Source organism: Desmodus rotundus, chromosome 5 (assembly GCF_022682495.2).
Source record: "Desmodus rotundus isolate HL8 chromosome 5, HLdesRot8A.1, whole genome shotgun sequence".
In the NCBI taxonomy this organism is placed as follows: domain Eukaryota; kingdom Metazoa; phylum Chordata; class Mammalia; order Chiroptera; family Phyllostomidae; genus Desmodus; species Desmodus rotundus.
This window is the reverse complement of record NC_071391.1, coordinates 77,307,245-77,322,348: the sequence shown is the minus strand read 5'-3', so window position 1 is coordinate 77,322,348 and position 15,104 is coordinate 77,307,245. Positions and strand designations below refer to the sequence as shown.

The 15,104-nt window shown below is 37.0% G+C and overlaps 1 protein-coding gene across 1 annotated transcript in view; it reads left to right on the top strand.

Moving 5' to 3' along the window:
* Positions 1-14,206, top strand: part of GUCY1A2 (guanylate cyclase 1 soluble subunit alpha 2) — a 317,887-nt gene extending 303,681 nt beyond the window's left edge. Inside the window, exon 8 of the mRNA XM_053924981.1 lies at positions 3,154-14,206. Coding sequence (XP_053780956.1) covers positions 3,154-3,361 — 208 coding nt within the window. The 3' untranslated portion in view covers positions 3,362-14,206. The remainder of the gene's footprint in view (positions 1-3,153) is intronic.
* The last annotated feature ends 898 nt before the right edge of the window (positions 14,207-15,104 follow it).

The window sequence follows — 15,104 nt, the reverse complement described above, 5'->3', positions numbered from 1 at the left end:
AACCAGCTGGGGATTACAGCTGGGAATTAATTTTGTAGAAGGTAAGCTTCTGTATCAGTCCTGAGTTGCTGAAGAAATAGATTGTTAGGCAGAGCTTTAAAGCCAGTCCAGGGACTTGGACTTAATAAAGCATTTCAGAGGGGATCAGAGGTTCCTGGGGTGTTTGGTGTCAAAATTCCTAATCCTCACATACGCATTTGATCATTTATTCAGCACCATGATTCATATCACCACCAGGCAACCGTGCGAACACCTCCCCTGACTTCCTGTGCAGACCCACCAGTCACTCATTCAGCTGTTCCCATCAGCAGTAAGCTGGGTGTTGCACTTTGAAGTTCACATACACAAGTAAAGAGGCTGCTATATCCTGGATATCACAGGAGTTTGGACCAATTTATCCTTATGTGCTCTCATTTTTATTAATGAAAGGTAAAATTATATTTAGTTTATTGATACCAAAATGTTCATTTAGAAAAAGAATATAACTGTATAAAAATGTATTGTCTCTATGATTTTTTTAGTGTGGTATATCTGAGATGTATTTAAATAGTCAAAAGATTGATTCATCAGTCCTGGCCGGTGTAGCTCAGTGGATTGAGTGCTGGCCTGTGAACCAGAGGGTCACCAGTTCGATTCCCAGTCAGGGCACATGCCTGGGTTGCAGGCCAGGTCCCTAGTGGGGAGTGCACAAGAGGCAACCACACATTGATGTTTCTCTCACATCTCTTACTCTCTCCCTTCCCCTCTCTGAAAAATAAGTACATAAAATCTAAAAAAAAAGAAAAGATTGGTTCATTATAAAGAGTTTTCTCCCAGCCAAAGTGTAGTGGATTATTTAAAACTCCTGGTATCCAGAGCAGCTTATGTACCCTTCTTTTAGTCATTTACAAGTACTTCCATAGATGTAACTCCAATTTATTTTTCAATGTTAGAATATCTCAATTATAGTAAAATATCAAAAACTTGGTGAAACTGTGAAAGAGAAAGTAGAGTGCTTAAAATTGGAAGAGAGGAAAGTAGCTCTCTCCTATTTGTTGGTTATGAGTCTTTAAGGAAACTTGTTGGAAAGATTGAGCTTATGGTCCATTTTGTAGTCAGTGGAAGTGAACTTCATTGCTCTGGTTCTTGTCTTTTGTACTAAGATTCACAGCCAACATTTCTGCCTTTTTCCTACAGAATTTTCTCCTTTGGGTTGTATCATATGTGATACCATACATTGTCTCATATTACTAATTTGTTTCTATCAGCATTTCTTGCCTTTTAAACTTTATATTAATATAAGTATATATTAATACAATTAATTATTAATATATACTTATATTAATATGAATTATATATTAATTCATTCTGGGCATCCCCACTTACTCTCCTCCTTTCAGAGTACAATCTTAGCATGCAACAGGCACTCAACAAATGTCTGTTGGTTGATTGGTATCACTGACTGACACCCACATGTTGCACATTGATGACTGTGCTATTGGAGCTAAACAAAATTATTGTGGAATTCATTGGTAAGTTGAAGTATTATTTGGGGAATCCAAACATATAATCTGAAGTGACTATTACATAGTAAAGAAAATCAACATCTACTAAAACAAAAAGAAAGTGCCCAGTGATGATGGCGTCCATACTGATTGTCATTAACTCCCCATCGACATCGCAGTGCAGCTTGCGGCAGAAAGCTGTCTCAGTGTAGTCTTATTGTTTATTGTACGGCTCAGTTTGACGAGGAACTGTGTATAACTTTTTTCCTTAGTGTATAAATTACCATCATGGCTTGTGCAATGCTCTTACATTTTCCTACAATTTTTGTTCTTATTGCTTTCTCTCTGTCGCAAGGGTTCCTTTCCCCAACCCCTCTCTTACATTTCATAACTTGTTAACGTTAACTGGTCTTACAAGGGTGAGAGGAAACCGCGATGCATTTGGCTCCATGGTGCCTTCCAAGTAAAGTCTAGACTTTTAGTTTAGGATTTGAAAGCTTTGTCTTAACCTACTACTTTGGCCTTAACTCTCTGACCTAGTTCTGTGATGTTATTAAACGTGTTGATCCTAATCATAATTACTTGTTTCTAAACCTCTGATTATGTTGTGTTCCACATTCACATTTTTGAAAGTCTTTGCACATGTACGTGATATCTCTCCTACGAAGGCTTGGTGATCTTCCTACTGTGAATGAGTTTCCTCTTACAGACTTAAGCACCATTTATATCTACTTTTCTTGTGACATTTAGCCCATTCTGTTTTATACTACTTTTGTATTACTGTGTTGTTGTTGTTCGTTTATTCAGTAATTATTTTCTGCTTATTTTATCCACTGTTTTTATTTCTGTTGATATAACTTTGAGCTTCTCTGGTTCAGTTCTGTTTCTCATTATAATTGTGTCTAGAAGATTTTTCTTGGGCAATCAGAAGCAGCCCAAGAGTTGGATCAAATTGAATTGCTGGGCCACATTTTTAGGCAAGAGTATCAATCTGAACCTTTCGTGGGACTGGGAAAGAGTAAAACCAGTCTTCGTTTAGTAAAAGAGGGACTTTAAGTGTGACTGGAAGGGAAGATTGCAGCTGTTTGACAAATAATGCTAGTGAGTTTAGAAAAATGTGTATTGCCAGAAACCAGTAGCCGGTATCAGGGACACAAAGTCATGAATGGTGTTCTACGAAGCTGAACGCTTGGTTTGCATGTCAGACACAAAGGATGCACATTTAAAGCCTATCAAGAGTCTACAAAACATAGAAGGGGTGCTCTGGAATCTGGGCAGGTTTTCAAAACATAAATTGTAAATGCTTTATATCTGAATACAAACTTGTATTATGCAGTTTCTTTAGCCTCTTTTTAGGGAAAAATTAAATTTAAACAAATATTTTCAAGTAATGCTTTTCAGAAAGAAATTAAGCTTGAACAAATATTTTCAAGTAGTACTAGGAACAGCTTGTTGTTGTGGTTGTTGTTATTATTGCGTGAGGGGATCTCTCCTGAGAAATCACATTTCCTAGTACTTGGAATTCTATGAAGGCCACATGTATACAAAGAAATAGGGGCCTTGGCATGAGCGCAGTCATTGACTGGGTTCCTGAGTCTTGAACATTTTTGTCCATTTATTTACATTTCCCCTGCTTATTTGATTCACATTATCAATATTTTCCTCTTAGATTGTTAAAATGGGAAGAAAGTTTCACATTCATTCCTCGGTCCCGTGAAGAGCTTCCAGACAACTTTCCAAAGGAAATCCCTGGAATCTGCTATTTCCTGGAGGTGAGGACTGGTCCTAAACAGCCAAAGCCTTCCCTTTCTTCATCGAGGATAAAGAAGGTTTCCTACAACATCGGCACCATGTTCCTCCGGGAGACCAGCCTCTGAGACCTGCTACAGATCAAAGACTCCTCCAAAAGCACAAGCCCAGATCATGGGTCACGACAGGAGAGCGGAAAGAGATTCTCTTTCACTGCTTCGTTGAGAACAAACAGCAGAATTTATGTTATGTCAGGCAATAATCCTAGAAAAAGGTGGGTGATGACTGTCAGTTAAAAAACTGGAGGGTGGGGGGAGGAATCAGGTGTGTCCATCCATATGAGTGGTTTTGGTCATATATGTATTTTAATAACAAGTATGGGCCCTCTTTCCAAACTAACCAATAAATAGACTTCATGTTTTCGTGTTTGTCACACATACAGGTATCTTTCCCTTTACATTTGTATCACTTTTAAGAGCCGGTTTTGATGATATAGCCCTACATTAAGTGAGATGGTATGTGAAGAATATTTTCTAATTTTGTTTTTCTGAACAGACACTTCATATGTATATCCTGGCAGTGTGGTAAACTTCCCAGCACGAAGAACTGTAACTCAGCAAAATATTTTAGGAATATTACCTATTTTTATACATATCTCTTCTAGATAATCACATTTCACATAACATTTTCAGAATCTGCTACTGTATAGTTGGGATATTATGTAACTCTAACCTATTAATTGAATATAGATTTATTCATTAGTGCTTAGATTGAGAACACATGTGACCAAGGATTTCAGATGATGAGAAGGCATTGTATGTCTGCTTAGAAAATATATCCTTTAGATTTGATTACTGTAGCATGGAACCCAGAGGAAATGGAATTTCCCAATCGCAGATACATCTGTAACCAAGATTAAAGAAAGGTCTTTATGCTGTCTTCTAGCAAATATCAGTCAAAATAAAATGCTCTCTACGCTGGACACTTCTCAACTTAGCACTTGCAAATACAGGTACTTACTGTAATGTACTAAACCGCGTTCTAATAGAGAGTAGCCTACTAAATGGCGTGTTTGTATCTCCCCACCCCTTCGTGGTGGCTGACTCCTAAGGCCACTCTTGGGAGCAAATTCCTGGATACTGGCGTTAGTGAGAAAGGTGCAGGACATTTTTCCAACAATGTTCTTTCTTCTTGCATAATAAAAAGCAAGGAAATAAACCCTGTACTTTATGGCTTTCAGATTAAAAAAACTGTTTTCTGCAGTTTGATTGATTTGGCTTTTAAATTCAGTGAATCACCTTCAGAACACTGAAGCAAGTCTAACCTTTAGACTTAGTAATCACCATAGTTACAGACAGGCTTCCATCGCATGTTCTGCTAAAATGAAGACCAGTTCCCAATAATCAGCACTGCATGAAAACATTATTACAGATACACCCTGAAATTTGGAGCACAGTGTGTCCGGGGATTTGCTATTTTGGGTCAGATGTAAAACCCAAGTTTCTATTGAGGCTAATGAGCAGGAAACATCTGTTTCCTTAAAATCTTAGGATATCCATTTTCTTACTGTAGTAGGTACACTCATTAGTAGCTTATGTCTACTGAATATATTTCTTCTTCTGGTCAGAGATTTTGGCTGCATTATGATTTGGTTATGACATAACTCAGCTAAGGAGCATATTAACCACTGTCAATGTCACATGAGGCTGAAGTAGTGTTTTTAAGTTCTTTAAGTGTGTCACTAGGAAACATTGACAGGCATGCAAAGTATTCATTACAATGGTGATCACTTTTGTAGTTGTTGAACTCCATCTAGCCCGGGGGCTTGTGAGGACACTAGGGTAACACTCCTCATGTGGGACGGGACCTAGACCCCAAGCTCTCTGAATCCTTGCCTGTCTCTCTCTCTTCCCTGAGTCTAGCTCTCTGTTTTTAACCACATGGGGGAAGGTGGCCAGGGTGTTTATGAGAGGCTGTGTGGGCTGAGGACAAAGTGCTCTCATGGGAGTAATCACTCACAAAAGAACTCTTCAGGGCACTGGGAGATTAACACACTTCCTTCACAGGGAACAAGGGTGAGCAGTATAGTCCTCATGCCGAGAATAGGAAACCCCTGAGCTATGTTGGTGGGCTCATTATAGTGCAGGAGCATGGGAAAGAACCCAGCTCACTGAAGTCATTTATGCTTCTTCTGCACAGTAACTAAGAGTTTATTATGATATAGTGAATCAATAAATGTTTTGGCAGTAAACAATGTATTATGTAATCGTAAGGCTGAAAGGGGCTTCCAGGAATCCTCCAATCTATTTCTCTGCTTCTTGTAAAGATTTGTTTAGGTGACTATTCTAAACATATAGTTATTCTCTCTATACTTATGATCACCTATGGGAAGCATATTCTAAAAGCATCACTGGAAATCCACTTTATTATCTGGCATGGTAATAGGGCCCAATACAAGAATTGTATATGCATTCAGTTTGTCAGAAGAATAACAAACTCTTTCTTAGTTTATATGATTTTACTTAGAGAAGAAGTAGCATTTACATTGTCACAAATGTCACAATGAAGAATATGCCAGAGACCTATTAAATATCATAGACGTGATGTAAGCTACATTTTTCATGCAATATAATCTACATGTATCTTTAAAGCTATAGCCTGAGACAATGGTTCAATCTGTTAGCATTTTGCCAATTTAGTACAATTAATCATTATAGTTACACTGTTGCTATATATGTTTGCAAGGTACAGTTTAAAATGACTGTTCACTCTAGTTGTAGTCATAGAATTTAGAAGCTGTGAAAAAGCATCATATTTTTGTCCTCCATATTTCCATTAGCAATTGTGGCTATAACAAGGGGTGGTTGTTGTTTCATCTGACTGATATCTATACAGTCTTCTCACCTACAAACCACTACACCCATCATTCATTTTAGCCTGGCAGATGAAAAGGAATTTAAATGGATGCCCCATTGAAATCAAGTGGCATTAAATTGGGGGAATGGCTTTAACCCACTTTACAAGGGATACTTTAAATATAACTTGGCACCTGTAGCTCCTGTTTTAGTGCTCTTTCAAGTAACAAATTGGAAGAAGTCACTTTATGACTAGCCATCAGACCATGGCTTTTCCTGGCATCAGCATCATTGTGATGGAGACGAGGTCATCATTTGGAAATAAGTCAGTTATCTAACAAAGTCAGAAGCCCATGTGTACCCAGAACAATCTGCACAGTATGTGCTTTGTGAACCGTAATAGGTAATATCAGCCATAATTAAAAAATAATACTTGATGCCTAGAGAAACGCTGTGTAGTGTGGTGTGGAGAAGGATCCAAATGTTTAAAATCTTCCCTGATATTAATCTCTTCTCTTATGTTTTAAATTACTTGGGGTTTAGTTTTTAACCCCTGCCTGTATGGCTGTCTGGTGAGCGGTGACCTGCTGAGACAGACCCTGATGGCTGAGACTGGAGAGAGGTCCGTTGGCCCAGCACTTCAGTGTGACCTCTCATGGTCTCACCGTTGTTCTGCTTGTCCAGTGACAGTGGAATCAAGACCATAGTGTGTCATTATGAAAATGCAAAAGTGCGTGCCTCTCCTAGAAAAACAGAGCAAAACAGGACAACAACCTAAAGTACTAATTTACAAGTGCAGCAAAGCTTTTAATTTTACAAATTCCTCCAAAGAGTTCCAGCAATAAAGCAAAATTAAACTGATACATACAAAAGGCAAAGCCACAGAGAAATTGGAAAACCACCATGCTCTGTGTTTTGTGCAGAATAATATTGCTACCAATTCAAATAGTGTATTTGTGGTTGAGAGGTATGAAGAGAGAGCACAAGATTATGGCCATCATTAAACGTATTTCGTGAAGGCTCTTTGGGTTCCTGACTTGTTGAGAGCAGGTGTTGTGGATTATCTGGGCAGAGAGTAAAACTTCTCCAATAGGTCTCTTATCATGAATTTTGAGCACTGCCAAGCCCATGCCCAGACCCTCTCTTACTCCATGCTGCCACCGGAAACCATCCCGACCACTCATGCCCGGCCCCATGAAACACCGTCCTCTGTACCTCTGAACCTCACATGGGCACAGAAAGAGTTTCTGAGGCCTGATTCAGGCTGATAGGAAGATTCACACAGCTTCAGGCCCAAGTAACAATGCACTTCTGAAGTGAACTGACCATCCCAGTTGTGCTGGGGCACTGTTGACATCAAAGCTCCTCTTTCTGCCTCTTCTTCAAAATACAATCTGATTCTGAGCATCTGATATAACTTCATTGAATATTCCCTTGAATGAATTACAGATGACTTTACATAAGCTTTGGGTGGTGCCACATGCTGTTCAGCCAACAATACCTATATTCTCAAGACCAACAGCCAAGTCCCATATTATAACCCGGGTACTTCTATGATGAGATTACAGATCTTGAACTACAAAAATTGTCATTTCAGAGGCCTCTGTGAACAAGTGTTACGAGATACAGCCTGAAAACCATGATGCATGAGAGGCTGAATTATTAGAGTTTAACATATTCCCTTCTGAATGATGATTCTTTATGGGTAGCTCTGATATGAATATACTTTTTCTGATATGAATATACTTACTTCACAGCCAGCTGATTTAACATACACATAAATTGTGTTAAAATGGTTGAACAAATTTTATTGTTAAAAGTGTAAATTGATCCCAGCTGTGGACTCAATTTCAAGACCCTTATGGTGGGGACTGAAGACCAGACACTGATATTATCTACAGATTAACATAAATCTTGTCAGGATATATTAAGATAGTGGGCAAAATTCTTTCCTCACGCTTGATTCAAACAATTGAAACCTAAGTATTGTCCTACCACTTTTTTGTTTCTTTTCTTCCTTTGTCTCTTCTTTCCTCCTTCTTCCTTTCACTGAAAGAAGTCATTGCTATATTTATAACATAGACAGAATCACAGTTATTCTTATGTAAAATAGTTTGTTTTATAAAGTAATGAATATTCGTGTGTGTGTGTGTGTGTGTGTGTGTGTGTGTTGAATGTAACTATGTCAAGGTTAAAAGGAGTGATATTCTGGGAGGAACTGGGATGTAGAAAAGTTAGTGTCTTTATTCCTAATACGTTGCAACCGATCAGTCAAGTGTCTCATTGCCATCCCATTTGCGTTAAGAAATGATACTGTTCAATGGTTCGACTCATCGACTTGGCAGTATCTGGCTGGCTTCGAATGAGTTACCTAGGAAGCTTTTAGGAATACAAATTACCAGGCTTTACCTTCAGAGATTTGGATTCAGCAGGTCTCAAGTACGGCACAGGAATCATAGTTAGAAAATCACTCTAGGTCATGCTAATATGTAGCCAGATTTGGAGATCATGGAAGAGTGTTCAAATAATCTCATTACTAGGAATAAATACAAGTTGACTGAGACAGCCATATATTATTTTATTTGTAGTTATTCTGAAAGCTAAATATTCCAAGCTTCATAGCATTATTTTTTCACAAGTTTTAATTTTAGCTTTGGTTTCAAATTTATTGTCTGCTTTTTGAATATGAGACTTCAAAATTATTAGAGACAGAAATCAACACTGATGAGTATTGCTCACTGTACGCTCGCAGGCGTACTGGACACGGCACCACTTTCTTAACTACTGCCCGAAGTGTGCAGTACATCACAGTCTTTGCTGATCCTCACCACCAGGGTATCAGCTATGAACTTTTGGACAGAGAAGCAAATGTCAAAGTGATAGCCTTATTTCTGAATGCTTTGATGTTTATGTTATAAAGAATCAACTTAATACTTAGTCTCACTCTGTGCTTTTGACGTCAAACTGTGCATCCATCTAAAAAGGATTCCCTAGCAATACCTTGTAACAACAACCTTTTAAGCAATAATTTAAGCCATGGTGGTGATACCATATGAACCTTGCACGTCTGTGCATGTCATAGAGCTTTTAGGGAAATAAAGACATGTTCTATACAAGCAATAATATAGCTGCTGTGGACTTTGAAAAAATATTCACCATCTTATGACAGTAAAATGAGCAGCAAGTGATAACTCATATGAAAGTTATCTGATAAAATGACCTGCTTAATCTGTTCTCTCGGAAGTCTTTCAGCTGCACACATGCTTTAAGGCAATTAATGTGCTCCTATCAGATTATTTCTGTTGTATAATTTTTAAAATACCTATAATAATATTTCTCTCAAGAAATGTGTATGTATATGCAATGTTGCCCAAATTTTCAGATCTTCACAGTATATAATACGAAGGAGCAGTGAAGGATGGGTACCTGAGCAGAAGGAGAACACATGTTGGGTGAGTTGATTGAGAATGTAGGCTTTACGAAAATATAGGTGGGTCTTGGGACAATTAATGCAACTGTAGGTTTGATAAGGTTTTAGAAGATGAAAGATTAGAGATAAAATGAGCTTATTACCACTGTTTTCCATGAAGACGAGTGTTTAGTAAGTGTAATAGTATTTTGGTTTCAGAATATGTTTGAAAATCATATGTAGTGTAATTAATTAAGAAACATCTGAAAATGATTATGTAGTTGTATTGAAAATAACCTGCTCCTCTCAGCTATGTTGATAATAGTACCAGAGCTTTCAGATTTCAAAGGGAATAATATATATAGCTTTACTTCTTAAAATATAAATTTAATCAAATGTGGCATAGTCAATAATATTCAGTCCTTTGATAGTACAATTGCCCTTCCATAATTTAGAATAATGTATTAGCATTATAGCTAAAAGCACCTGGTAAACTTATGTTACATTAAGGATCTTCTAAGGAACAGATTATTATTTAGCAAATCATATGAGCTTAAATCCATTCTTAAGCCTGTAAATAAGATTATAGCTCCTATTATTGCCTAGCTGGGTAAACTCTCTTCTAATGATGAATCTGAACACGACTGGAAAGGTGAATGGGTTTGCTAGTATTTTAAGTTCCCATTACCTACAGCAAAACTTAAATTAGCATCTTCCTGCCCACAGTTTAGAAAATTTCCCTGTAAAATCAAATAGGGTTGTTGATTCACTGAGAAAATTTTGACAGCTATCTTTTGGTATATCATTCAATGCTTAACCCTTAATAAGCATGCTTTTGATTATTGTAAATAATAAAATAGCTTGAAACTATTAAATTACAGTGAATTTATCCTCTCAGTTAATCCATCTAGTTCAAAAGATCATTCTTAATATTAGACTTAAGTACTGTTGCTTAATAACGGAAAGCAGAAGACACAAGCAAAACTAAATGGCAAGCCTAAGTAATAGCTTGTTTCTGATTCTTTTGATGCATATTTTAAAAATAAAGTAATTGGTTTATATTCAAACTTCCTCTGTGGCCTTTTCACTATTTGTAGATAAAGAAGGGATTCTACTAAATATATTTTTAATGTGGTCTACTAAATGTAATTAAATATAAGTAGGGCATGTATTAATTGAGGTAAAAATCAGAAATGTGCAAAATTGCTTCTCACACCCTCTCACATTTTAGAGACTGTTTCTCCTTTTATGTTCTCTGGCAGTTAATTATACATCAGCCTTGGGACCCAGGGACAGACGGAGCAGTGACAGGGGCAGGGGATTTAGGTGAGATGAACAAAGAGATCTGCTTGTTTTCCTCCTGACGCTGTAGATACTCTGAAAGGAGACGCACTTTACATAATAGAGATGTGGTTTAATGAGAGTCAGATGATTTATTTAACTGGTGGCCATTCTTTAAAAAGAGAAGAGAAGAATCCTTTAGAAGCCATTTGCAGTGTTTTTAGGGGGTCGTGTCAGCCTTTCAGCAGCGCACAGAGCAGTGAAGCTGGGATTCCAAACTCTCCGAGCTGCTGCATGCAGAAACCCCGTGAAGGTGGCTGGCTCTCAGCACTGGTCCTGGGTACACTGATGAGGCTAAATGAAAGCGTTAGAACACCTGGACTGAAGGAATGAAGAGGGCCAAATACCAGCTCTGCCTCATGTCACAGAAAAGCTGTTAAAATTAGCACAAAAGAACAGACTATCAGTGTGCAATTAATAGGAAAACAAAACCCTCCCGCTCCCTGCCTTTTGTAGCATTCCTGGCTGAGCTCACATTCAGTGAGAAAAATAAAATTTGATTTTATACATCCTTTCTTTTAAATTCTGACATTATAAAAACTATCCTTTCCTAGTTTTAAAATTTAATCACAAAAAATGAGAAATATTTATTCTATGTCCTAAAATCATCCCTGGGCCTATACTATATTCTGTGTTCTTCACGTTGCCTCAAATGAGGTTTTGGCTGCTAGCAAAACATGTGCTCAACTTTAGAGCAGGTATAAGCCTTTCTGACCTGACCGGCCTACCCATCTCATTCAGGGGTTCTCCAGGGAACTGGAGCCTGGGAGAGAGTCTCCCCCATAGCATTTGATGGTATGCAGTGGGAGAGACGAAAATGACTCTGTCTTCCAATATTAAAAGTGCTTAGGTAACTTCTTACTATCATCCAAAGATGTTTCACTTACACATAATTGGTTAATTCAAGCAGAGTTTGATTAGAACAGAAATTTTAAAAGGAGGAAACAAACCTGAACAGTTTTTAATCAGAATAATCAGTTCAAAAAACAATTTAGGATAAAGATTTGCTGTTTCAGAAGAGTCAGCCTACTTTCATCCAAGTCAGAATGCTGGAGCCTTTTGAACGTTTTCTAAATGTACCGTGTTTTACAACACTGAGACAGAAAAACAATTTTCTTGATGTAACATTTCTTAAGGTTTTATCCCCTGGAGATAACATGTAATTATAAATTATATTTAAATTATTTTTTCTCCATATTCTTTTTTTCTGTAAGAAAATAAAGATGTAGACAGTGTCATAAATAAGACAAACTTAGAAATTGTGGCACTGAGCCATGGTTTGCAAATTTGGTGACATTCTTCTGCCTAAAATAATAAACTATTTTTAATAATATAAGGGTTAAGGATAACAGTCAAAGAATACTGTAGTTAGACTTGTTCAAATTTGCATATAGGGCAAAACCTCTCAAACTTCTCAGAAAAAAATCCGAGTCAAAGCTATTTTAGGTTAAAATCATTTGAACAACATAACATTACCTCTAACAAGAAACTGTGTATTTCCATACCCAATGAAACCTCAAATCCTGAAACAATTCCATTATCGCCTCCCAAGAAGCTTTCCTTTATGGCCAGTATCACTAACTTTCAAGCCTAGTAAGAGAGTATGGGTTTCTTTTGAGATGGGTGATCTGTATCGTTATATTTGTGTATAATCACTTAAAAGGCCCCCTCCTTTTTCATAGCTTTCAAAGCATCCTAGTTAAAGTGAAGCAAAATATTGGAGTGGCCAGATAGTTTTTCAACAACATGAAACCTCCCTTCAAATTTTATTGGTATAAATCAACATGTTGAAATAAAAACCCAACTTTGGCTTGGAATCTTAAATAAATTGATTTTATATTATTTGACTAGAAATTATTGTCGAGAAGAAGAAATTAATTCTTGTAGTAGATCTCATTTTAGCCCAGAAGGACAAGGTAATCTAGATGACTGTATAATTATCTACAGTAATTCAGGGAAGTTTTTTAATTTTTAATTTTTGGTCTTGCTGTGCAAAGATAATTACTAGTGGAAAGCAGCCAAAATTATTATTCCTGTTTTTAAAATTTGTTTCCAGTGTATCACCAAGCACTTATAAAAATCACTCTTTTCATTTATTATGTAACTCAATGATCTTTAATGAAAGGTACTCATTGCCCTTTCTTTTGATCCTTTAAAACACTTTTTTATCCTGTCCAAAAGAATTCTCCTATAAAATGCAAACAAGTACCTGACTATAGAAAGTACCCCATCTTATAAGTGTATCTGAAGTACTTTAGCTGGATTCAGCTGGACTGCAAAAAAGAGAAAGAAAGGACACCAATAGGGAATATGAAAAGAGATAGAAAAATCCAATTTTGCATATATTTAAATTATGTCTATAGCCCAACACTGCTAACCTGGAACGAAAGCTAAAAATAGATGGTAAGCTTAACTGATTACAGTTGACCCTTGAACCATACAGGTTTGAACTGTGCAGGTCCACTTATACATGCATTTTTTCCAATAAATATACAGTTGGCCCTTCAATCTCCAGCTTTTGCATTCATGGATTCAAGCAACTGCAGATAGAAAACAGTATCTTCGATCTGTGGCTGGGAATCCGTGGGCACAGAAGGCCTACTGCTCCCAGTGTTCCACGCCACTTCCTATACAGGATTTGGACATGCATGGATTTGGGTGTCTGCCAGGGTTCTAGAACGAATCCCTCTCAAATACCCAGGGACAACTGAGGTTTTGGGGAGTGACAGTTATATGTGGATTTTCAACTGTGTGGGGGTTGGTGGCACTAACTTCTCACATTGTTCAAGGGCCAATGCATAGATATTATTAAACACAGTATACATATTTAACAGAATATAAAATTCAGCATGTCAAACTTTGATAAAACAGAAACTTAAGAAGTATGCTAATTAGAGTGAAACTGTTAAAAGAGACAAAAATTACTTCTTGCGTTATGTATAACCATCAGTATAGAAGTTTTCTGTTGAGAAAACTCGGTATTATGTCTTCACTTGATACTGGCTGTATGATCTAATTAAACATTAGTATACTCTTTATGACAATGAGAACCCATGCAAGAGTCTAAATATGGAGTGTGGCTCTAGTCTGAATATCAACAGAATTTAATATTCTTTCTTAGTGAGACTGCTGGAGAACGTAACATGAGTGGGCCATATGTAAAGGTGTTATGTGAAGTGAACTAATTAGGTTCTTAAAGTTTGTCAGTATCCTCAGCCTCTCTTTCTATTTTTTTATTCTTTCTTTCCCTCCCCTTCTCTCCCTTTTTCCCTTCCTTCTTTCTCTTCTTGCCTCCTTTCCTCCTCCTCACCTTCCTTCTCTCTCTCCCCAACCCCTCCCCCTCCCCTCTCTCCCCAACCCCTCCCCCTACCCCCCCTTTCTTTCTCTCACTGCTGCTCTCACTCTTATAAGGATGTGAAAACTGAATTTATTATTTTGGCTGCTCCCCCGTTTCAGTGTTACATGACTGAACACTGTGGATTAGTGGGTAAGGAAACAAAGGTGGACATTAGATATAGGTCATTTGGGTTAGAAATAACAGAAAATTGAAACCTGGGCTTCCAGAGATTTCATATGTTGAGAGAAACATGGGTCTAAAAAATATATATGTTGTTTGTTTTAGCTGAATTTAAATACTTTCTTAAGAAGTATGAGGGCAAACCTTTTAGGACAACCTCTTATATTTCTCCCCTATAAACATGTTAATTTAGAAAAATTCTTTTATTTTTAAATAGTAACTTTTTACTTGGGTATCACACTGCTAAAGATTGAAACAGAAAAAAAGTTTTTTCTATTTATAGGGAAATTGTTTCCTAAAAACTACTTCCCAATAAGGTGAATATACCAAATACTGCTTGATTTTACTGTCTCTTTACCTAGAAGTAACCGATAAATGGTCTTGCTTCCCGTATAGCCCTCTGTAACTCAGTTTCACACAGCATGGTGTTTTGAATTCTTTTGTGAGGGTTTGAAAACATTTGCCATCAATTTTACAAGGCTACTGTATTGAAAAGGCAACCTACAATGTGTTTCACAATTGTTAGCTCAGTGTCTTTGAGATTTTAACATATATTCGGATAGCTATTTATAACCACAACTTTTACTAATTTGCCAGAATTAACAAATTACCAAGTTCTTAAACACAAAAAGACACAGGTTGGATCATTTTATGATACATCAAGGGATCAATCATTTACAAATCTCAATTCAAAGCCATTTTTCCAGGGAAAACTCAATTATTTATAGCAGAGTTTTTGATTCATAAGG